Source organism: Camelus bactrianus, chromosome 16 (assembly GCF_048773025.1).
Source record: "Camelus bactrianus isolate YW-2024 breed Bactrian camel chromosome 16, ASM4877302v1, whole genome shotgun sequence".
Lineage (NCBI taxonomy): Eukaryota > Metazoa > Chordata > Mammalia > Artiodactyla > Camelidae > Camelus > Camelus bactrianus.
This window is the reverse complement of record NC_133554.1, coordinates 13448447-13472704: the sequence shown is the minus strand read 5'-3', so window position 1 is coordinate 13472704 and position 24258 is coordinate 13448447. Positions and strand designations below refer to the sequence as shown.

The 24258-nt window shown below is 32.8% G+C and overlaps 1 protein-coding gene across 22 annotated transcripts in view; it reads right to left on the bottom strand.

The window, feature by feature from the left end:
• Window positions 1-24258, bottom strand: part of BCAS3 (BCAS3 microtubule associated cell migration factor) — a 482829-nt gene that overhangs the window by 363103 nt on the left and 95468 nt on the right. For all 22 annotated transcript variants that reach the window (XM_074342661.1, XM_074342657.1, XM_074342669.1 and 19 more), the window contains exons 8-11: window positions 20922-21029; window positions 17642-17718; window positions 6766-6842; window positions 2336-2419 (exon numbers count right to left, since the gene is read on the bottom strand). In XM_074342661.1, coding sequence (XP_074198762.1) covers window positions 2336-2419; window positions 6766-6842; window positions 17642-17718; window positions 20922-21029 — 346 coding nt within the window. The remainder of the gene's footprint in view (window positions 1-2335; window positions 2420-6765; window positions 6843-17641; window positions 17719-20921; window positions 21030-24258) is intronic.

The window sequence follows — 24258 nt, the reverse complement described above, 5'->3', positions numbered from 1 at the left end:
CATAATGTAACAGTAAAAAAAAAAAAAAAGAATATATTTATAATTATACTACTTAATTACAAAAGTCATTTTCATGTCCTTACCATGGAAAACTGGAACTGCCAATACTTCAGAAGGTTAATTTACCCAGAAAGTTTCTAACATCCAATAACTTACTAGGAGAAATTATATTTGAAGGGGAAACCATCCCAACTTTCACATATTCCCTATGTAAGATAGCCACACCTTGGATGTGAAATGAAGATCATTCTAGAACTGACAAGATTTTAGGAAAATAATTTGGCAGTATTTGCAAAGAAATCTCAAGATATTCACGGTTTTTAACTCAAGAGTTCATAAGTACAAAGAAAATGATTACATAAATGTATAAGGAAAATATTTTCAAAAATATTTCATAATATTTAAGTTAAATGAGCTAAAAGACCAGGGTACAATATATGACTGAACTTACTAAAACTAATGAGAAATGGGAAACTTTTGCATTCACGGTTATATTTTTCCTTCACTTTATAAATTTATAGGCAAGAACATGAATAAGCATTAAAATCAAGGAAAAGCACTTAAACAAAAAATTAAACATTAATCAATTTATTCCAGAGTTAATGTCAGAATCTAATGTATTGTCTTATCTATAAGATTAGATATATTCTTTTATTAGACATACATTTTTATTCGACAGAAGAGTGTAATATTGTCATTGTAATGTTTTTCTTACATTTATGTAATCAATTTCTTTGTACTTATGGACTCTTGAGTTAAAAACCACGAATAGCTTGAGATTTCTTTGCAAATAATGCCAAATTATTTTCCTAAAATCTTGTCAGTTCTAGAATGATCTTCCTTTCACATCCAAGAGCTAACAGTGAACTGCAATCAACGCCAATTCCATTGGAGACCAACAGCCTATGGGAAATTAACTGGATTAAGGTGTTATCATCAACGTAATTTCTTCAGAGTTTAAATGCAGAAGAATTCTTCCCAGTTCACAATACTGCCGTGTAGAAAAGTGGGAAGTTTGGACTTGTTCTTTTCAAAGGATATTAAGTCTAGCCTCACTTTATCAAGTCTACTTTCAGCTAACAGCTAAACAGTTACTGAATGAAGCAGGTCACTTTCCTTTTACGTAGGCACAAAAAAACATAATTATAGCAAACGAGAACTGAAAAGTTATCCTCTATCACATAACTAAAAATTACTCAGAATGACAATACCATAAGCTACCCTGAAGAAAGTGTATGCCACAGACAAACCGGAAAGGAATCTAATGTGCAATCTCATTGGTACGTTTTGTGGATCTATTGCAAACTAACTGAGTAACACTGATGCTGCCTAATAATTCTGTCTTGGATTTCTCTTCATTGAAATAACCATCACAATTTTGTCATACACAGTGGGAACAAAGCAAGCAATTTTTATAAAGATTCAGAAATCTAAAGTATAGGGTGCTATAAGCAAGCATAAAGCCATTCAATATTTCCCTCTGAGTCAAAAATACGTAATGCTTCTCTCATCAGACCATATTGTGTAAGCATTTGTGATCAATCTTTAAGTATTTCTGTGTTTGTTTTACATAAAACAGTGTGACCTTTGATTCCCTCCCTGTGGTTTGCTTTAAATTGCTGTTCTGTTCTGAGCAGTTGTGCTTTCTATTACATGCTGTCATTTAGATTCACTATGTCATCCCTATTACAGGAATTGTTTTGTTGTATACTTCACAATTCAAAAGGCTGGTGATTATACGAATACCTTATAATCAGCATAAAGTTTACGAGCCATCATCAAAATTAACCCTCGTGTGTACACAAAAAGAACTCACTTGACAAACATGCAGGGGGCAGCTCTGTGTCATGAAAGAATCTTTGAATGTGCCAGGGGTCTCACTCAAGTTTTCCTAAGGAATAATATTCTTTTTATGTCAAGAAGATTCATAAATGTTCAAGGATGCAAAAGGATGTCAGTATAGGTACAATGATGCACGAAAAAAGAAGCCAGAAGTAACTACTTAAAACATGTAAGTAAAGCTTCTTTCCAAAGTGGTATCTATTAGATTACAGGCTTTGATCTACATAGCAGACTTCAATATTTTAAACTTGATATATACAAACCCTATAATCATCAATAACAACAAAGCATTATTTAGGAACCTTAAGAGATAAAATACATAATCATTTGGTCATGAATTCTCTTCACTTGATAAAATAATTCTGAGTTATTTCTTAAGCCCATTCGACATTTGTGAATGAAAAGGGAAGGGACACTCTCAATACACTTCAGGAGAGAATCAGGATCGTTTACTTAGCATAATCACAACTCCCGGAGACAACTGGGTACTCACTTTAGCAGCACTAATGACTGTGGCAGTATAAGACTGAATGTTGTCTCCACAGGCTCCACCACGGGACTGATGACACCGAATCAACTGGAAAGAGAGAGAGAGAGAGACCAGAAAGCCATTTCTATTAAACTGTTTAACTCTACAGGCTCTTAGGCTGGAGCTTATTTACCGTGCAGAATGATGGTACTGGGTGGGAATGTTTGCATGAGTGTTTTTCAGACAAACAGCTAAAAGCCCTGCTGAGACACTTTTACCCCTTTTTATAGCCTGCTGGTGCCGCTCTGGCAGTTTCATGCTCAAATACGATTTTTAATTACAAGATGAATAGTCTTTAAGAATTTATAAACTCTGAAATGGAAGGATTTGAGACCTGGCAGACTTTCCACAAATAAATTTTAGAAACATAATCAAGGGACTAAGACTGACTTCCTAACATTAAATATTTAACATGCTAGCAAATTGGAAGTTTTGTCCTCTTAATTCCTACATAAAGATTGTAAAAGGAAACTTTAAAAAATAGACAAATGAATTTGCCATATTTCCATTTTCAATTGTGCTTGTGGGAAAGTGGCACAAATTATGCATAAATCAATTCTGACACATATAGTAGCTGTCCACTTCAGAGGGCTTACTGGTTTCACCATTAGAATGAAAAAGACATGCCCTTATTCATGTCTGACATAAATAAATCAACCTGCCAATTTTCAAAGCGAATCACTAGTTTGACATGTATGATTCCCTCATGCACTGAGAAATAAACCAGAACTAAATTCTCCATGGCTCCTACACTTCCTAAATTTAGTTTTTAAAAAAGGAGAGAAAAGAAAAAAAAATCAGATTTTTTAAGTTTTTAATAATAGTAGTATAATAATAGTAGTAGTAGACTATTAGAACTCCAAATTATGATATAAATTATTAAAAGCCTATAGAATTCAGAGTCTTCCTCTCCCAAAATATAACAAAAAATGCTTTATATAATTCAAAATTTAAAATGCTATATATAATTTAAACCTAGTTTTAAATTGTATAAAGAAACCATTTTTTCTTTTATTTTAAAATTAAAATTTTCTCCATCACTGATTTTATATTTTAAAAAATCCCTTAAGACAATAATAATATTTATAACAGAATATCTTTAAAACTCTGACATGAGACGTTAAGCTGCCTCACTGAATGGTTGCTTAAGTAAAATTCAAGGTCAGTGGTGAGGAATTCTCCAAATCACAGGTGACTGGCAAATGCAGTTTCACAGAGGGGACAACAGGGACGGAGTTTGAAAAGTGATCATTTTAGCTAATGAAAAGAATCTCTCTCACTCATTCACTCACTCACCCACCCACTCACTCATTTATTCATTCACAAAGACACATTCAAACAACTAAGAAAATTACCCTTCTGCTGCCTCCTGCAGCAAATGCAAGGAAAGACATTGTCTTGGAAATACAATCATCTTGTCCTTGCCTCAGATAATTAAAATAATCAAGAATAAATATGTGAAAACAAGCAATACTGTCACCTTTTGAAGTCAACTAAAACTGAGTCAGCATGTCTACATAAATATAACTGAGCCAGCAATTTGTTTAAACTCATTAGGAAATTATATTTGCATCTCAGGACATAAAAAACAAAACAAAACAAAAAAGATAAATTAGAAATTTTTGTAGTTTAAAACTATCAAATGGCCCAAATTCCAGGAAATATTGATAAGTGAAAAAAGCAATGTACAAAACACTATATGCATACACACACACCCACACACACACACACACACACACACAGAGTTATCTTTTGGGAAAGAAAGGGAAATATAAATAAATAAACAAAAAAACAAACAAATAAGCAAACAGATATAAAACACATGATAAAGTATATCAGCATATAAATAAAACAAAAATAAAAACAAATGTCCCCAATTACGTAGTAAATGAAAACTGTAACAATAATGAAGGAAGGTAGAAAAGGAGGGATAAACGCCAAACTAACCAAAATAACCTATAAACACGCTATCTGATTGCATACCTGTGGTTTTAGGCAGTAATGAAAGTCAAAGGAAAAGAAAATCCTGAAGTCTTTTTATCATTTTAGTTGGTTTGATTTTTGTAGTGGTATGAGCAAGGAATTCTGTAATTTTTATATTACAGGATTGAAGAAATGAGGAAAATATTACTGGCTGATGTTATGGTCTCCTATTAAAACAAAGGACATATATATAGGAAATAGGGGACAAAATATGAACTCTTCACTCCCAAAATGTTTGTGTCTATGTGTATATACAGGTGCACAAGTATTAAAAGCCACTGAAATAACAAGAATCCATGAGTCTATACCGAAAATGTAGACACAGAAAGATAGAAAAGAAGGGAAAGTTAAAAAGATAGAAAGCCAAATGCCTTCTGGTAAATATGGAGAGTGAAAGTGGAAAATCATTCATCTGCCATCTTCATAGTAAAGACTGGTTCAGGCAAGAATCAACAATGGATGCTAAAATTAGGCTAAGATCTTGATGAAAAGCAGGATATAAGAATGATCTTTCCACATTATTTGTTAGTTACAAGGGGGGAAAACAGTGATTACTCAGTACAGAAACTGGACAAGACCTTGACAAAATTAGCATCATCAATAAAGGACAGATGTATACCATGCACCTCCAGATGTGATGCCGTGCGAAGTACAGAACAACGCTCACATAGGATTCCAGCCAGAAATACAGAACCTGAATATAATCAAGAGAGAACTTCAAAAACAAACCTCAAAATAAAAATCCTTCCATTAAAGCAAAATAGGATAGTGGGTAGAAGCAGAGGGTTGTGGTCTTCAAAATTATCCATCTTGTAAAAGATGAAAAATGAAAGGGATATTCCTAAAAAATATAATACCAGATTGTAGAGTGGACACTGCACTACAGGAAAAAAATTTCTATAAATGACATAGTAGAGTTAATTGACTAAACTGGAATATGCATGGTACAATAGATAAAAGTAATTTATTAATATTAAACTGGCTGATAATCTAAGTATTTTGGAATAATGTGATATGTGCAAACCTGAAATAATTCAGAGGTCAATCTGAGTAAAGAGTATATGCGTATACTTTATGCTATTTGTACTATATTTATTCTTGTAAACTTTCTGTAAGTCTTCCAGGTTAACAGTTATTTTAAAAGAAGTAATGAAAAACAATTCCAATCAAGATACATGGCCTCTTGCTTAAAATTTTAGTCAAAGAAAACTTCCACTGAAAGAGATTGTTGCTGAAAAACTTAAATCAATTTTGCAGTTCCACACTCAGCCCAAATGCTACAACAATCAGAAACTGTTAATAAATACTACCCCTTATGTAAATGCCACGCAAAAATGTTTCTCTGGAAATATTTCTTCCAAAGGATGGTATGACTATCGGATTAGGAAACTCCTTGTGAATGCCACTACGCTTTCTAGTCTCTGTATGTAACACTAGATATTATTGACACATATCTCTATAAAAGCACACATTCACGCTATGCATCTAAGAAGGAAGTTCTTTCTGTTTGAAAACAATATGTAACTACTGCCATAATACCTATACTTCTAAATGTATAGTCTTCCACGTGTGACAATACATCTACAAGAGCCAAGGGGCAATTTATTTCTTTTTCTCTTGGATGTCTCCAGCAGTCTAGGGAATTTATTACAGAAGTAAACTTTAGAAGGTACTATTATGTCAGCATACTGGATTGCATATCTCTAGCCTTGCTTGAAAAGAATTAACTTGAAAAGAACTATTTTTATGAGATATCAAGAGAAAACATGACAGAGTACAAATACAGCAGTATTTATCAGTGTGATGCAAAATATCTGTACATAGCAGACATAATTTTGGGGAAAGCATCAATGAACTCATCTAGATAAGTACCTTTCTTCAGTAGTGTCTTGATTTGGTGAATTCCAGAGGCTAGAGAGTCAAGAACTCTTCAATAGATATTATTTCATATTATTCTCAATATGCCAATAACCATAAAAACAAACAAAAATGAAACCAAAAAGTATCATCTTCTTTGAATTCTGGAGTAGTTTTTAGATTTCATTTTACATTTGCATGCAGGGCACTAAATGGCATAAAAAAGATTTTGTCTTTTGCTTTGAGTTAAAAACATAAATTAAAAATTTCAGCATATAAATATATCTTCATTTAGTACGATGACCTTAATGGATAAGTGAAACCTATTTAACTGAAAAAAATCAACAGAATGTATGCACCTGTGGTTTAATTAAGACAAGAGGACCACAGAACCCTTGTTTAGATTTAGATGTACACTAAGTAATAAGAAAGATAGGGCAACTATTGGGTGCCCTATTAAAACAAAACTGAAATAGAAGAAAACCAATGAGTAAGTTAAACATTCATTATTGGTCACTCTATTACAAATATTCCAACACGGGCCCTTGCCTTACCTTGTTTTCTGCATAAGCAAGCCAGCGGCTGCCAAGAGCAATAGGATTCATGTTGGGCCCGGGACAAGGGTAGCAGCCTGAAAAATTTCAATGGCAATAATAAGAAATTTCTTAATCAATTTTTCTGCTGGTGCATCATATTTTGATGCCATAAAAACAGAACAATCAAACAAATTTATTTTTTCAAGTTTCACGTAAAAATTCCCATAACACTTGTCATTATTTTAATAGCTAAATGGGGATCATTTTTTTTCTCTGCTACAGTTTCCTTTTGGCTTTGACTCTGTTCCAATAAGAAATAAATCTAGGAAGAACTGACATTCACTTTTAACAAAAATCGGGCATTTTATACAGTTATTCCTAGAACAAGAGAAAGAAGCCAAGAAGAATTTTTAGAGTTTATAAGCTTACAACTTCACAAGTCTAGCAAAAATGTTTAGCAAAGAGAAAGTATACAATCGGTTCAGGAATTTAAGGGTAAAAGATAAGGAAAACATACACCTAAAATGAAATGACAATAATTGGGGATGAGGGGTCAGGAAGGAGAACAAGTATGGAGCCAATGAGAAGTAATTCACAACGGGTGCATCAGCAGATGTTGGGGAACTAATTTACATAGTTCTATGCATCTACAACAGGCATTCAACTGTATTCTTCTTGCTTTCAGCCCAGCCAATATCAGACTAATAGGAAGAACTATTTTGTGGTTCTCCTCTTTCAAATAGAACAAATCACATATTCCAGACAGTGGACACCATCCATGCAGGGAAACACCAGTGCCATCTTCCTGAACTCTACTAACCAAGACATAACACACTTCACTGAAGGAAGTGGTATCTGTCATCCCTGAGGCTCTCATCTCCCCTCCTGACAATGCCAATAAGGTCTCTGAGTATATTGCCCTCAGCTATTAACTACACGAAATAATATTCTACTGTCTCACAAAACTGTTTGTAAAAGACTACTCAAATGAGACTACAGAATCAAAGAACACAAAAAGCCTAATCTAAAGAATTCCTGGTTTATCATTCCACAAGTACCTGGTTATATTTTCACAAAGATTTTTCTCTAGAATATACACTAGAGGATCAAACTGACGTTATCTATTTCATAGTTTACATCTCAATTTGGAATCTAAATTTATACAATAATGAGACAGACAACATTTTATAACAATAACCTTTTCTTCCCATGGCAAAATAAACAGCCAAATAGCATGCATGAGACACATGAGCATAATAGGAAAAAAAAATAGCATGATCTAAATACCATGAACTGCACACCTAAAAATACCTTACCAGCAGACAATCCCAGTCTATCACTGATCTTAAGAGGAACAGCTATATATATGCTGTCAAAAATAAAAATAATTTATATGTTCTGTGATCTTTTTTTTCTATTTCCCTGTCACCTGAAAAGAGGGATATGTAAGGTCAAGTATTTTGTCTTTTGTTTACTGCTGAATCTCCACTGCCTAGAATAATTTCTGAAAAATAGCTAAATAATTATGTTTGAATGAATTAAACAGTGCACCTAAATTGACCAAAGCATATTTATAAGATACAATGGCAAAAAAAAAAAAAAGTCATTTACAGAAGAACATTCTGCAAATATTTTTTCAAATAGCGTGCCTGCCGAAGAGCCAGATCTTTCATTAAGAAATCTTTCTTAAATGTACATCACGTGCTTCTCTGAATTCAGAAAGCCTCTTGAGTAGGAATGGTGGTCATTCTAAAATGATAATGCTGCTGTGTTCACAAGCACTAAAGAAGCACCCATCGCTTTTCCTTCCGTTACACACTAGTTTTTATTCCAGCTCCTTCAACAGTCATCAATTTATAAGTTTTCGTTTTTAAAGGTAAAGAACTTACAAAAAAGACAATGATCCTAAGAGAAAGTCCATGTCATACAAAATAAAAGGTATAAGCATTCTAATTTTTTGCTCATTGTTTAAAAAAACAATTTGTGTACTGTACTGCATTGTTTGTATATTTCAGAGATTAAAGAGGTGTGTTTGGAATGCTTTGGGTTTGGGGAAAATCGACTTCTGGATAACTGATGTTACTATAACCACTGAATGCATATTATGGACATATACACAGAGAAAAGGCCCACGCAAGTAGTACAAAGAAACACACTCTAACATATATCACACAATATTTACATACTAGATTTCACTATTACACTCCCATCTAATTCATACCAAAATGTACTTTTATATATGTGTATACACATATTCCATACATAGTTTCAGAACTGGAGAAATGAGCATAAATATGCTTTCTAAAAAAATTTCCCATTTTAAATCAAATGTCATGGAAAAAAGAACCAAATGAAAAACAAAAACAAATACTGGTGAACTGTGGCATTACATTAGAGGTAGCTAATCTTCCAAACTTTAAAGTCAGCATAATCTAATTCTCGGTCAATTCTGATAACCATTTTACCTCAATAAACAAGTATGTTATTTATTACAAAAAAAAGTATATTCATCTTCATATACTAAAGGATACAAAGGGAAAATGTAGTTTACAATTCTTCTTTTTTTTTTTTTTTTTTTTTTTTTGGTTAATGGAGGTACTGGGGATTGAACCCAGAACCTCATGCACACTAAGCATGTGCTCCACCACTGAGCTATCACCCTCCCCCCACATTTCACTTTTTGAGTCAATGTTTTTAGAAAGCCAGTGGACCTCAAGAATTACAGTGTATTGGAATGAAAGCAAATTGTTTTTCTGCTCTCCAAAAAACATTTTACAGCTGGAATCAGCAGACCATCAGCCACTCAGAACTATCCCAACTTTATAAGCATGACTCCTTTAAAGATTAACCATTGCCTCCAGCTAAACTTTGAAAACAAGTGAAGGGGAAAAAAAAAACCCAAACCTCTATAATACTAGGACTAATTCTAACATGTTTACAATGTTTGTGAACAAAGTAAAAGAGAGCTGGATATTAAAAATCTCAGGTTTCCAAATACGAATAAAGGTAAAATCCATGACAAAAAGCACACTACATGAAGATGCTTCTATAACTGAAAAAGTAATTAAGAAGACTCATGAGACTGACACAGTTTTAGATGGCATCCTCCCAGAATGTTGGTCCTTATGGGGAGGTGACCTGAACTTATTTTGAAAAACAAAGGATTTAACTACTCTCTGTAACACTGTCTTATTTTTCTTGGAAAGGACAACTCAAAAGACTTCAGCTTTTTTTTTTTTGAAAAAACAGATGTCTGCATTTATGGTCAATTTACTTTCAACAAGGTTACCAAGACAACTCAATGGGGAAAGAATAGTCAACAAATGATGATAGGTCAACTGGATATCCACACACAAACGAATGAAACTGACCCTGACCTCACACTGCATACAAAAATGAACTCAAAATGAATCAAAGACTTAAAGCTAAAAGTATTAACCTCCTGGAACAAAACAGTGGTAAATCTTCATAAGGTTAGATTAGGCAATGCTTTCTTAGCTGTAACACCAAAAGTAAAAGTGATAAAAGATAAAATGGATAAACTGGACTTCATCAAAATTAAAACCTTTTTTCAAAGGATGTCACCAAGAAAAAGAAAAGACAATTCTCAGAAGGGGAGTTTTGCAAAATATGTATCTGATAACTGATTTGTATCTAAAATATAAACAGAATTATTACGACTTAATAATGAAAAGACAAATAACTCAATATAAATTTTGGCAAAGACGATGTAAGATGGCAAATAAGCACATGAAAATATACTCAACATCATTAGCCACAGGGAAATGCAAATCGAAACTATAATCAGATACTACTTCGTGAGATACCAATATGATATCTATAATCATATTAATAACCAATGCCACACTGTCTTGATTACTGTAGTTTTATGTAAATCTTGACATTGGGTAGCAACATGGAGGAAATCTAACATTATTAAATGAAAGAAGCCAATCTCAGATGGCCACGATTCCAGAACAGAGCAAAGAGGATTTTTAGGGTAGTGAAAATACTCTGTGTTATTACAGTGATGGATGTATCTCATTGTACATTCATCCAAACCCACTGGTGGACAACACCAAAAGTGAATCCTAAAATAAACTATGGACTCTGGATGATAAATACGTGTCAATGTAGGTTCATCAAGTGTAACAAATGTACTACTCTGGTAGGGGGTGGCAATAAAGGGTGAGACTATACATATGGGGGGGATGAGAATATACGGGAAACTTCTGCACCTTCTACTCAATTTTGCTATGAACGTAAAACTGCTCTTTAATAAATGTAATTATATCAACTACATTCAGTAAAAGACACAGGTCACAAAAGACCTTAAAATGACTGAAGTTCAAGAAGGACTATGAACACCCTCTCCAAAAATATATATAAGCATACAAAATATTAAATACCACTTCAAAGATTTATTTGACCATCTCAGAGCTGATTAATGACACTCTCAAGGTTCTATGAGCTTTGAATTTAAACTTCTGATTTTTGCTTTTATTTAATTTTTATGTCTATGAAACATCATGAATCTAAGAGTACTGCCATTCCAAGGCTCAATGCATGGGAATTATGTGCAGGGAACAGGAAAGTCATGGCTTAGTTCACTGCACACATATTATTTAGTGTCTACTTTATATCATTCCCCTGCCTGGGTTATGAAAACATCATGGCAGTCCAGTCTATTGTATGCAGATGGGAACGGGGATAGATCTGACTTTTAACTTGAACTGGCCACATTAACTTGACAATCACTTCGTATCAACGTTACAAATTTGCTTCTAAACAGAAAAAGAAAGGCTCCTGTTTCCAAAATTAAAAATAATTTTGAATTTTAAGGATTCTTTAAATACATTCTTTACATTTGCAATGTAACACATGTACTTAACACTAAGAAATAACATTGGAATTGTAAGGAATAAATTTCCTTCCTCAAAGTAAAAACAGATGCCAATGGAAAGAATTACTTACTATACAACCCTTTAGTCTCTCTGGAGACTTCATATCTACCTCTCAATTTAAGCACACGGGAAATGACTGCTAATGACATCTATCAGTCTTTGTCTTTTGTCTTCTTAATCATACGTGGGTTTTGGATTTCCACATCAGACAGCTGCTCGAGGCCACCTTTTCTGTCCAGCCAAATACAAAGGTGTCTCTTGTCTCATCGAACTGGCTGTGTTCCCTTTCCAGTTCTCTACCAGCTCTCTTTACCTGACCCTTCCAGCCTTTGGCACCAATTCCCATGATGCTTTCTCTGATGAACACAACTACCTCTGCTTCTCTTACAGTCTCGTCATTGTGCGCACACACAGCTAAGGCACCCACAAGTGCGTTACCCAGGAGCTTTTCAAACTCTTTTAGAAATTAAACGCTTGTGTGAGCAAAACAATACCCTCAGTAAGAATCTGTCCCTCTGCATGGGCTTTGGTACAAGTTCTTTAAGAACTAGAAACTAATCAATGGAAAAAGATATGTGGCACAGGCAATGCATGTCCACCAGCTCCCCTGTCCTCCAGTCCCACATCCCGTACCTGCTCACTGTCGCAGGCAAGAGTGGTTTATGTGTCTGGGGTGAGCCAAATTCAGAGAAACACACAACCTGCCAAAAGTTTCAGGCTGTTTAAAGGAACTGAGGGGTGGGGACTCGGGTCAGTGCAGAGCTTCCTCAAGTTAGGAAATGGCTTCATTTGTTCCTTGACTTTAAATAGTAGGTCTTGCTGAATTTTGTTCAAAATATTGGTAAAAATTACTTAAGGTGAAGCTGTATTTCAAAGAAAAGAAGCTACATTTCTTCGTGCAAATGTTTGCCAAATATCATCAATCTTACAAACCTAACATCACTCAAATAAATCTGGTTTCCAAGTAAAGTCAAATAATGTAACTAAGAAGGAGACACTTCTTAATGGAAGTATGAAATAAGATGTATTAGTACTACTGGCCAGGGTATTCACAGAGGAAGGGTTAGAGCAGACCTGCTGTGAAATTCTACAATAAACAGCATGCAGAGTGTGAGGAGAGAAATCACAAACTTTTGTTGTTGATGATATGTTTCGAACTCTTTTAAAATGTAAACTATGCAATTAAATATAATATACATTAAGAAATACCCAAATCAACAAAGTAAACATATGCATACATAAAAGCATCACCCAAAACAAAAAATAGAACATTACAGAATCCCAAAAGTCCCCTCTCATTCCCCTTTCCAGTCCTATTCTCGTAAGACAACTATACGGGACACCCGTCCTCAAAAGATATCACTGGGTTTTCGTACATAGTGTATCACACTTATTTATACCATGAAGTGACAGCTATACTTTTATACTACCCCATTTTCAACATTTTAGGTAACACACACATTTAACAAAATCCACACTAAATAAACTTCACGACCTCCCCAAACCACAAGGGACATTCTACAAACACTGCACTGACAGAGTAAGTGATAATCATAATGGATCTGAAATTACTGAAAACTGACTACTGGTGGGCCCCCTGCCACCTGACCAGGACGTACTGATAAGCTGCCCGCCACCTATAAAGCACCTGACTGCAGCAACAGAAACCCTCCTGATCCCTCCAGCTCGCTTCTACCTATCAAGAACGATTCACAGAATACAAGAGAGACTAATACTTGTCTCAACTGTTCAGTGGCTCAGCATTACAGAGGGAAGCATTTAGGACTACATGGCAAAGACCTAAAAGAATATTCGCCGAAAAAGAAAGAACAAAAGCATTAAGAAAGAGTAATAACAACTCAGTCTCCCACTCATTTTTGTCAAACTCCACTGATCTCTTGTGCTTGCTAAAGCTTTTAAAAAAGAAGTTCCTATTCCCGAAAGGGGAAACACTAATCCAGTTAGTGGAGAGATACTCAAGAGCTGCTGAGCACAAAGGCATAATTTTCAAATAAACTCATACTTCAGAAAAGTTCTGGATTTACTCCAATATGATATGTAAGAGAGAAACCTCATTCTTATATGCATACATATATTTATTCCTTTAAATACCAAAAAAACACTGTAAATTTCCAGCTCAAATCTGTATCACTTTCCCTAGAGATGAGTACGTATCCTATATGAATAATTTTCCTCTTCATCTGATAACTTTTGACAGAGTTGTATTACATTCTCAACCATTACGGCTAAATAAACATCTGGGGAAAGAATCACACTGATGCTTTGAAACTAGAAAACAAGGTGATAAATGTTTTCATCTTTAGCAAATTAAGTTTTATTATTATAAGAAGCAAAAATAAGCATCAGAAATATTTTTAAATTAGCTAGAACATACTGGATTTATTATACCTTGCATGATGGATCTAACTTCCTTAATTCAAGTCAAGAAGAATAACTTTGCTCTCTAGGAGTTTACAGCTTAGTGGCAAGGATAGAACAAGTAGACAGAAAACACATACAATAAGATAGAAAGTAAATATTGTTAACAGAGGCGGAGGTTACATGTTAAAAAAGCATTCCCAAAGGATGCTAGGTAACAAAAAGAGGTCTGTAATCAAATAAATCTGGGAAATATTGAAATATAATAAATAAATTTAAACAGATTTAAAAGCTAATCACCATTGCCATCCTCCATGTGAAGGCAGCATTTCCTAAATCTGTTTGACCAGAAATCCTGATTTGCAGAGCACGTTGAAAGGTATATCTAGTGTTCTGAGGACAGGATTTGGAAATTGCTGTCTTTGGGGATTTAGAAGTTAAGGTTGTTTTCAGTTAAGGGGATCAGGAAATTTTTCAAGTAAGAACTACCATCTACACTGGGGCCAGAAAGACACGTAGGATTAAGACACTGTGGTGGGAGAGTGCTAGTGAAAGGGTCATTTCAGGCAGGAAAACAAAGCAACAGAGCACTTGCAAAGAACTGAGACTAATACAAGTCTAGAAATAAAGATTTAGCAAGGACACTGGACTTTGATAAAGAAGGATTTTTTTATGCCAAAAACTTTGAGAGTTCAGTTAGAAGGAAAAGTACAAGTTTATACTTACTGACCAGGGTTAAATCAAGCACAGTATTTGCGCAAATCAGAAGACCTCAGTTTAGATGATAAACGTTTTGATCATTTGGTAATACAGAAATAATGATTTGGAAGTTCTTACCATTTAGACAATAGGTTAAATTATATAATGTCGGGGATATGCTTCAAAATAATTTGGGGAGGGTCTAAATGAAGAAGATTGTCCATAAGTTGAAAACTGTTGAAGCTACATGATAAGTACATGGTGGTTCCTTATACTACTTCCTTTAAATAATTGTTTATATTCCCCAAAATAAAACTTAAAATAAAAAGTCATAGGAGATGAAATGGTATATCAATGGCCTTAGTAATTTAATAAAATATAGTATTTTTGCCATACACCTATGTATCAAATAAGCAAAATTATTGAAAAGCAAAGGTACACTTAACCATTTTAAGGTGACTAAAAATTCAACTTCTTTCTGCAAGTACTTCATACTTTCAAGTAAGATGAAAACTAAGAATACATACTCTTGTCTCTTATTCTCCTTAAAGGTATTTGCACTCTTATTTCCACCATAAATGGTTTAATTGAGAAAGTACAGAAAGACTCCCAGGAAATATGAAATTTCTTTAATGTGCCAGTTTCTATATAGATTCTGCCAATTGATTCAAAAGCTTTACATATTTTCCGTAAGTTGACCCCAGTCACATTACAAAACGAAATTCTATTGCAAAATCTCAGACTGCAAAATACTCTCCTAGAAAAGCTGCAGATATCATCAATGTATAAAAACAAAACTTTTTAAAAATATATTCCATTTATAGCCTACAGTACTGAAGGTATTTTTAAATTCTTATTTGTAGGTCCTTCATTGAAACAAATCCACTTTTATTAGCCACTAGTTAAATGACAGATACTCACGTTATTAGAAACAAATTTTACTCATAAGTAGATGTATACAATTAAAGATATAGGCTATATCTACACGATTTTATGCAAAATTTAATTAGATCATCTAAGCTTAAAAGTTACTATTATTATAAATTTTCTCCAATAGAACAGAGTATTGTGAAAAGCTATTCTCATTCCAGTGTATCAAAATCACTTAAAAGCCTATGTCCTTCAAATCTAATTATTTTAAGCTTAATACACAAATCTAATTATTCTGAATTATTCCTTTACAATAAAGTTTAATCTTTTTATTTTAAAATTCTATGGTGGGTATTAAATCAATGAAAATCCATACAGTTTATCTATCCACTAAAAAAAAACATAAATATGCACTATAAATATCTCCATTATTAACTTAGTTGTATATACTAACTCCCTGTTAGTCGCTGTGACAACTGACTTTATATCCTAGCATTCATTTCATTGAAGGAAAATTACTGGCAAGTGTAATATTACTTTAACATACACAGTGCAGTACAGCCAAGTATTTAAATACGGTTTAAATTTCAAAACATACGTTGCCATTTAAATAAACTATCTTAACAAATAATGGTTTGAGAGTTTTCCTCAATTTAACACTCAGCTGAAGCAGCAAGAGCTATCTTTATTTTTTAAACTATAAAATGAAATGGAATCACAACAGAGATGTCTAACTTTGCAGAAGTCAAGACATGTATATCTTTGATTAACGATGAAGAACAGAAGAATATTGATGACATAAAGACAAATACTCTGGAAAACCTGGTGTCATAACCACGCTTAAATGTCCAGACTCTGCTCTGATTCACTCCTCTGGAGCCCACACACTTAGTAGAAAGGGGAGGATTCATACACGGTTTATTAGGTAGGTTCTCTACCTGTGTTAATTAATTTAATTAATTTAAATTAATGAGTGATACAATTAAAATGCAATATATATAAGATTTGTATAGGAACAAAGAATTAATATGCTAAAACAGGCCATGTAATAACCAAAGCTTACCATATTATGTATATACTATATTTGTGAATGAAGATGTTAACAAATACATGCCCCACTTTCAATTTAACATATAGCTATAACAATAGAAGACTTCTGTTTAATAAACTGTATTTAATATTATTAAAACAGCAGTAAATTTTTGATCAGCATAACTGACTGATAAGTGGGTTAATGCACTCATTTATTCAAGAAATATTTAACGAGCACCTATATTGTGGCAGCCAGTGTCCTAGGTGCTAGAGATACTAATATAAATTTGTAAATGGTGTACATTAGATTTTGTGATAAAACAAAAATATCTCAAAGAACATGCTCTCCATTAATCCATCTTTAGATCTTAGAACATCAAGGAGACAAGCTGGCATATCCTTCTTCATAGTCTACAAAATGACAAACTATGTATCACAATGAATTATTATGTGTTATATATATGTGTGTGTTACACAGTAAAATATATTTTACAATGTATACAATTACATATAGAACATGAGCTCCTATCAGAGAGGGATAATGTCTACTACTCAGTACTCAACACATGGAGTGTGTGTGTGTGTGTGTGTGTGTTTGGATCCAGATTCTATGCTTATTTCTTCACATCCAGGCAGAGAGTCAGGAGAGGCAGGCGGAAAGGAAAGAGATAATCCAGTTTTGTCCACAGTATGTTATGTTAATTATATAATTCAGCAACTGCTTTTAAAATATAACAGAGCTCTATGAACCTAAATTAATCACAACTACTCAAGGAGAAACTGACGTATACGACAAGGCTTCCTTAGTAACATGAAGAAAATGTGTTGTGGGGTTGAACATATAAACCATAAAATTATATTACTAAACAAGAATTCCACAGAAAGAGAAATACAGTGATTGAATAACCATGAAATACTAATGTTATGATTCCAATCAGTCTCCTGATTCTATCAAGCAAGTAGTATAAACTCGATGCATATGATAGGAAATAAATCAAACTGGTACATACTTGTGACAAAAAATTTTTTCGTGAAAGTACAGCTATCAAAGGCAGCAATTTTCTCCTGCAAAACTACGACAAGGATCCTAAAATTAGAGAGAAAAAAACATAAAAGATTAATGTGAAATCCTATAAACTGAATCATAAGTTAAATAATCTAGACTAAAATATCTACCAAAGCAATTTTAAAAATCAAACACTTCTTACATTTAGGCTAGAAACATCTGCTTCTTAACTGTAAAAATAACCCCCCACACAATCCTTAATATAATCAAGATAGGCAAGATTGAGGAAGAAAAGTGACAGGAGAACAAACTACACCTCGAAAAAGTATTTTTCTCAAAGTAAAATTTTATTTTCATTCATTACAAGTCAAATGAATCTATCTTCATTAAGAATGTATGAGATCAATGAACTGCTGGCTATTTACTAAAAATGTTTTTCCACTGCTGACTCAAAGTCATGGAATTAAACATAAAATGGATTTATATAACCTGTCACTTAAAAAGACTGCTGAATTTCCCAACACAAGAGGAAAAAAGAAAAAGAAGGAAGGAAGCTCAGACAACTGCTATTCAGTGAAATGAGTCATTTCTGACTAAAATAATGAATCAGAATCTGTATGAACAATGTTTTCTCCCAGAGTCCAAGATTCATAAATAATTAGGAAAAGAATTATAAATTTTTGGAAATAAAATGCATCCAAAATGAAGTTATTTTATAAACCACATTTTAGAGTACTGCTCCTTATAACTGTTTTTAAATATTTAACATACACACAGTTTATTTTTCCAAATTTGGGGGAGATAAACCTACTAAGCAACAGATGTCAATGACGGATGGGGAAAAAATTAAAATGTTCTATTTAACACGCATGCTTTATTAATCTTGTTCATTACCAGATGCAGAACAAAATCCTTAACACAGCTGACAATACATAATAAATGATTCTGTCATAGTATTTAAGAAACCAACCAATCATCAGATCCATAATAAGGTGACAAACTCAATGAGAGAAAGTGCAAAAAAGACAAATCAGAGATGAAGTTTTCATATAATACAGCAGCCATTCCCCCAAAACACAGTAATACACAAAATGATTTCGCCAAAGAAGGTTTAATGTATTATGAATATTGGTAAGTTTAAAAGACTAATTATACCATACTGCTAATTTGGGGGGGTGGGGCAGGAAGCAAATTTAACCAGGGAAATCTTGTGAATCAGATGTGACATTTTATAGAGCAAATTCTATGCAACAGACTGAAATCCACATGATAACTTTTCCTCTAATCTTCTACACAATTGAACTCACACAATTTCTAATTGGAAAATCAATTCCCAAGAAATGTACAATGTATCCAAATGAACAGATTTTTCTGTGGGAACGTAACTTCATATAGTTTTTCTTTTTTAAAAAAAAATGCAGGTATAATACAAACCTTTGCTATATCAAAAAAAAAATCGAAAGAATTTCATTTCCACTTTCCACTAATACTTCGTATTACCACCCTTGCATCTGTTTTTACACAAGTTTCACAATCATTCCTTTACTTATGATGACTACACTGATGACTATGAATTTTCTTAATTTTCAAGGTAATTAATATCTATGAAAACATTAAATGTGTTCATTATTTCATGGCCAAAATTAAAAGAAATAAACACAAAAATATTTGCTGTTAGAGAAGTCAATTGAAACTGTATTTTCATGGGCATCACCAGAAATACTTGGTGATTTGCAATACTTGGAAGAACTGGAGAGTTGAGGGAAAAAAAACAACTTTGCCCTTCATAGACTTTGTAACAGTCTTAAAAAACAATGTAAGAAATACTATTTTAAAACTTCACTGTGTTTATACAAGTAAATTATGATCTAAAAATCTTGCTGAACTTACCTCTCTATTCAAGTGTGTTCAAGTTTCTCTTTGGCTAAATAATAGGTAATCTATTTCAGTACAAAGGACACTAAAAAGAAGAGCTATTGTTATAGTTTTCTAGGTTAAATATATTATCTACTGGACCGTTCCATATAGTAATGTTGATTTTGAACGATTTGATGTATCACTGGATAATCACATTATCCCAGAAATAATATTATTTCTCCTACGTCATATGTCAATTTTGAGTCTGATATTATTTGAAGTGTAAACATGCTTAATAACTAGATCTTCATTATGAATTTGCACACTATTGCTGAACAAATTTTCTTTGTCCTGTCTCATATTTTTATACTTGAATTCAAGTATATCTATCATTAGTATCAAAGCCTACGTGTTCTTTTAGTTTGTATTTATCAGGTATGTCTTTACCCTTTTACGTTCAACATTTCTAAAGCACTTCTCGAAATATCTCTTTAAAATTTAGCCTGAGAGTCTTCTGCTATAAAATTTACTTTATTGGCAGAGCATAAAATATTTTGTCTTCCATGTTCCATGTGTTTGCTCTTTGATGAGATGAAAGATTTATATTTTGCATCCATGACCTTCATAAGACATTCAACATCAAGGGGCTTCAGTTTTTTCAAATGTAAAGGGAAACTGTTCAGTAGTAAGATCTTAGGGTGGAGGGTATAGATCAAGTGGTAGAGTGCATGTTTAGCATGCATGAGGTCCTGGGTTCAATCCCCAGCACCTCCTCTAAGAATAAATCAATGAGCTGAATTATCTCCTCTCAACAAAAAAACTTTTTTAAAAACAGATCTTAAGGCCCTTTTATCCTCTAATGTCCTATGGTTATATAAATTAATTCTTCATTATCACTAGGTCTGAATATTTTTGTTAAGATTTTAATAAATTGATTTTAAAGAAGATAAGTCTATTTTGTCCCTCTTTTAGGTCCATTGTGAAATGTAAAAGAATAAGAATATTTAAAAGCTTTTTTTATATTTCAAAAATATGCTTTATTTTGATGAATGCTACCAAGAAAAGTACATTTCACATCATAAAGCAGTAAACATAAAGATGAACATACATTATATATATACACAAACATATGTATTTATGTTATATTATACATGTAAAAGGTTCCTCAAAGCAATATTTAACCTTTATATGTTTCCTCAGATACTTTTTATTCTTTCCCATTTCACTTTTAATCTATTAATGGGACAAGATGGGAAGTTTGAAAACATTCATTAAGAAATCTTAAGAGCTACTCTATCTGGCAGAATTCACAAGGCATATTAGTGACTTTTTTATTATTATGATATCAAAGTCAATCATATTGGTAAAGGTCTACATGCACAGGAGTCATGTTATCTTGCACAAGAATGCCATGAAAAGATGCTCACCTTTTATTGCAATGGAGATCATAGATAGGTGTTTTAAACTGAATGGACTTGACCATCTCCCCAGTACGAAGTGAATAGAGATCCACACAACAGTACGGTGGACTTGTCCTAAAAAAGAAAAGAAAAAATTATTTTTAAAAAAGTGGGAGAGCCAATAAAATAAACTCTACATTTTCTTCTTAATATAACATAAGCAAATTGATTGGAAGTACCAAAAACACATATATGGCCAATCTACTCATTTCAGAAATGCCAAATTAGAAGAAGAAAAACAAAAAATGAAACATTTACCAAATTAGTACTATAGAAAAGAGAAATCATAAGATGATCTCAGGAGATGCAGAAAAGCATATGATAAAATTAAAAACCTGTTCATACAAAATATTTCATTAATCTGATAAAGGATACAAACCTTAAAACTAACCAACAAAAATTAGCAATCATACAATGGTAAAACACTGAAAGCTTTCACCCTAAAATCATGAACTAGACAAGAATACTCATTATGGCCACTTCTACTCAACATAGTACAGAAGGTCTCATGCATAAGAAATTACTACAAGGAAGAAGTAAAGCTGTCATTATTTGCTGAGAATTTGATTATACAAATATAAAACCCAACAACACAAATCTTTAGGTAGAAATATATACAGACAATCCCATAAGAAAGATAAACCATTAATACATGGATTAATATGTGGATTAATCGTAAATATGGATTGTTAATTAATATATGGATTTACCAAGGTCACTGGATAAAACAGTATGTGTGCTTTTTACAAATTGAGGACAATTATGAAGTGAAAGATACAAATATGCTGAATATCTTGAAATAAACCTAAGGAAATATTTCAATACATTTATACAAAAAAAGAACAAAATGAAATCCAAAAAAAGGCCAAAATGAATGGAAGTATAGGCTGACAGACTCTCTAAGTTGATACAGTTCAACCCTAATCAAGAATCTACCAGAAATGAGACCTCATTCTATGCATACATTCCACATAAGACATATTATTATAATGGTGTAGTCATTAAGATACTGTGTTCCTGACACTGGAGTAGATAAAGAGATCAATGTTTCCACCTTAAGAAAACAGGCAAAGAAGAGCAAGTTACATCCAATGGAAGTGGAATGAGGGAGTTATTAATAAAATATAACAAGAAATCAGCTTGAGTGAGTAAAACAATCTCAATAAACTAAACCTAGAAACTGAACTCATAATTTAAAACTTCTTATAAGGAAGTTCTCAAAAGTGACATCATTTGTAAATTCTATCAGTCATTTAAACAAAAAAGTTTAGATATATCCTACACAAATTCTTTCATAAGGTAGAAGAGGAGACACTTATCAACTTACTGTATGAGGCCAGTAACACCTGATCTCAAAAATAAACAAATACTTCACAAGAAACTACAGATATCTATGTCTCATGAACAGACATCAAAAATTCCCCAACAAAATATTAGCAAGTCAAATCCAGCAATACAAAACCAGATGTGCTTTATTCTAGAAATAAAAGATTGTTGAATAGAAAAGAACTTCTTCAACTGATTAACGGCATCTACAAAAAACCCACAGGTGTAAGATTAACACTTTCCCCAAAAGATCAGGAACAAGGCAGAACGGTCTGCTCTTACCACTCCTATTCAACAAGGACATGCTAATTTTTAAATCTTTATGAAAATTTATAAAACATACCTGGGGACTTGATTTGTATGAGACCTATTATTCAGCTACAATAATTAATATAGTGCAAGATATCACCTCGGACCTGCTGAATATTACTATCAAAAAGATAAGAAATAAGTGTTGACAAGGATGCAGAGAAAAGGGAATCCTTGTGCACTGTTGGTGGGAATATAAATTGGTGCAGTCACTATGCAAAACAATACAGTTTCCAAAAAACTTAAAAATAAAACTACCATATGATCCAGCAATCCCAGTTCTGATATTTATGCAAAGAAAATAAAAAGACTAAATCAAACAGATATGTACATCCCCATGGGCACTGCAGCATTATTTACAATAGCCAAGACATGGAAGCAACCTAAGTGCCCACTGATGAATGGGCACATGGACACACACATATACACACTGGAATATTATTCAGCCATAAAAAAGGAAATCTTGCCATTTGCAACAACATAAATGGAACTTGAAGGCATCATGCTAGGTGAAATAAGCCAGATAAAGACAAATAAATATGATCTCACTTATACGTGGAATTTGTTTTAAGAAAATCATAGATAAAAAGAACAAATTAGTAGATTCCAGAGGCAAGGTAGGGTCAGGTTAGGGTATGAAGTAGATGAAGATAGTAAAAAGGTACAAATGTATAGTTATTTATAAGATCAGTAAGTCCTGGGAATGCAATGTACATCATGGTGACTATAGTTAACAATACTTTATTACATATCTAAAAATTGCTGAGAGTAGATCTTAAAAGTTCTCATCAGAAGAAATAAGTGGACATAACTCAAGATTTATTTTATTATGCAATGCATACAAATATTATACATCTGTACATTATTTTGTACACGTAAACTAAAAACATTATATGTCAATTATATCTCATTTCATAAAAAAAGATAGTATATATAATACTGGTCTAAGGATAGACATACACTTAGATCTATATTCAAGGGAACAGAATAGAGAGGCATAAATTCACATGTATGGCCAATTAGTTTTCACTGATGGTACCATATAATTAAATGATAAAAGGATAGTCTTTTGAACAAATGTTGATCAAAAATTAGATATTTGCATGCAAAAAAGAAACTGTTTCCTAACTTCTAACTCAAAACAGATCACAGATCTGAAAACATAAGAACCAAACTATACAGCTTCTAGAATATATAGCAGAAAATTTTACTTCTTAAAACAAGGAAAAGGAAGCATGAATGTAGATATTATTCACAACACAGAACTCATTTTTTAATACTGATATAAGAAAATGAAAGGCAAACCCCATATCGTGAGAAAATATTTTGAAAAGATATACCTGACAATGGGTTTATAGACAGAATATAAAAAGAACTCTTGTCCCTCAATAATAATGATACATACAACATATATGTCACACCTAGGTAACTTGTTATTCCTAATAACAAAAACAGGTAAACATCGATCAGTGAGTACATGGATAAATATACTGTACTGTATTGATGCAACAGAATATTACACAGTAACTTTTAAAGAACAAATCATCCATAGAACAATATAGATGAATCTCAAAACTATTAAGAAGTAAAAAAAAAAAAAAAAAAGCCAGACAGGAAGTCTACACACTGTATGGGCCCCTTTCAATGAAAAGCTAGAAAGGTAAAACTC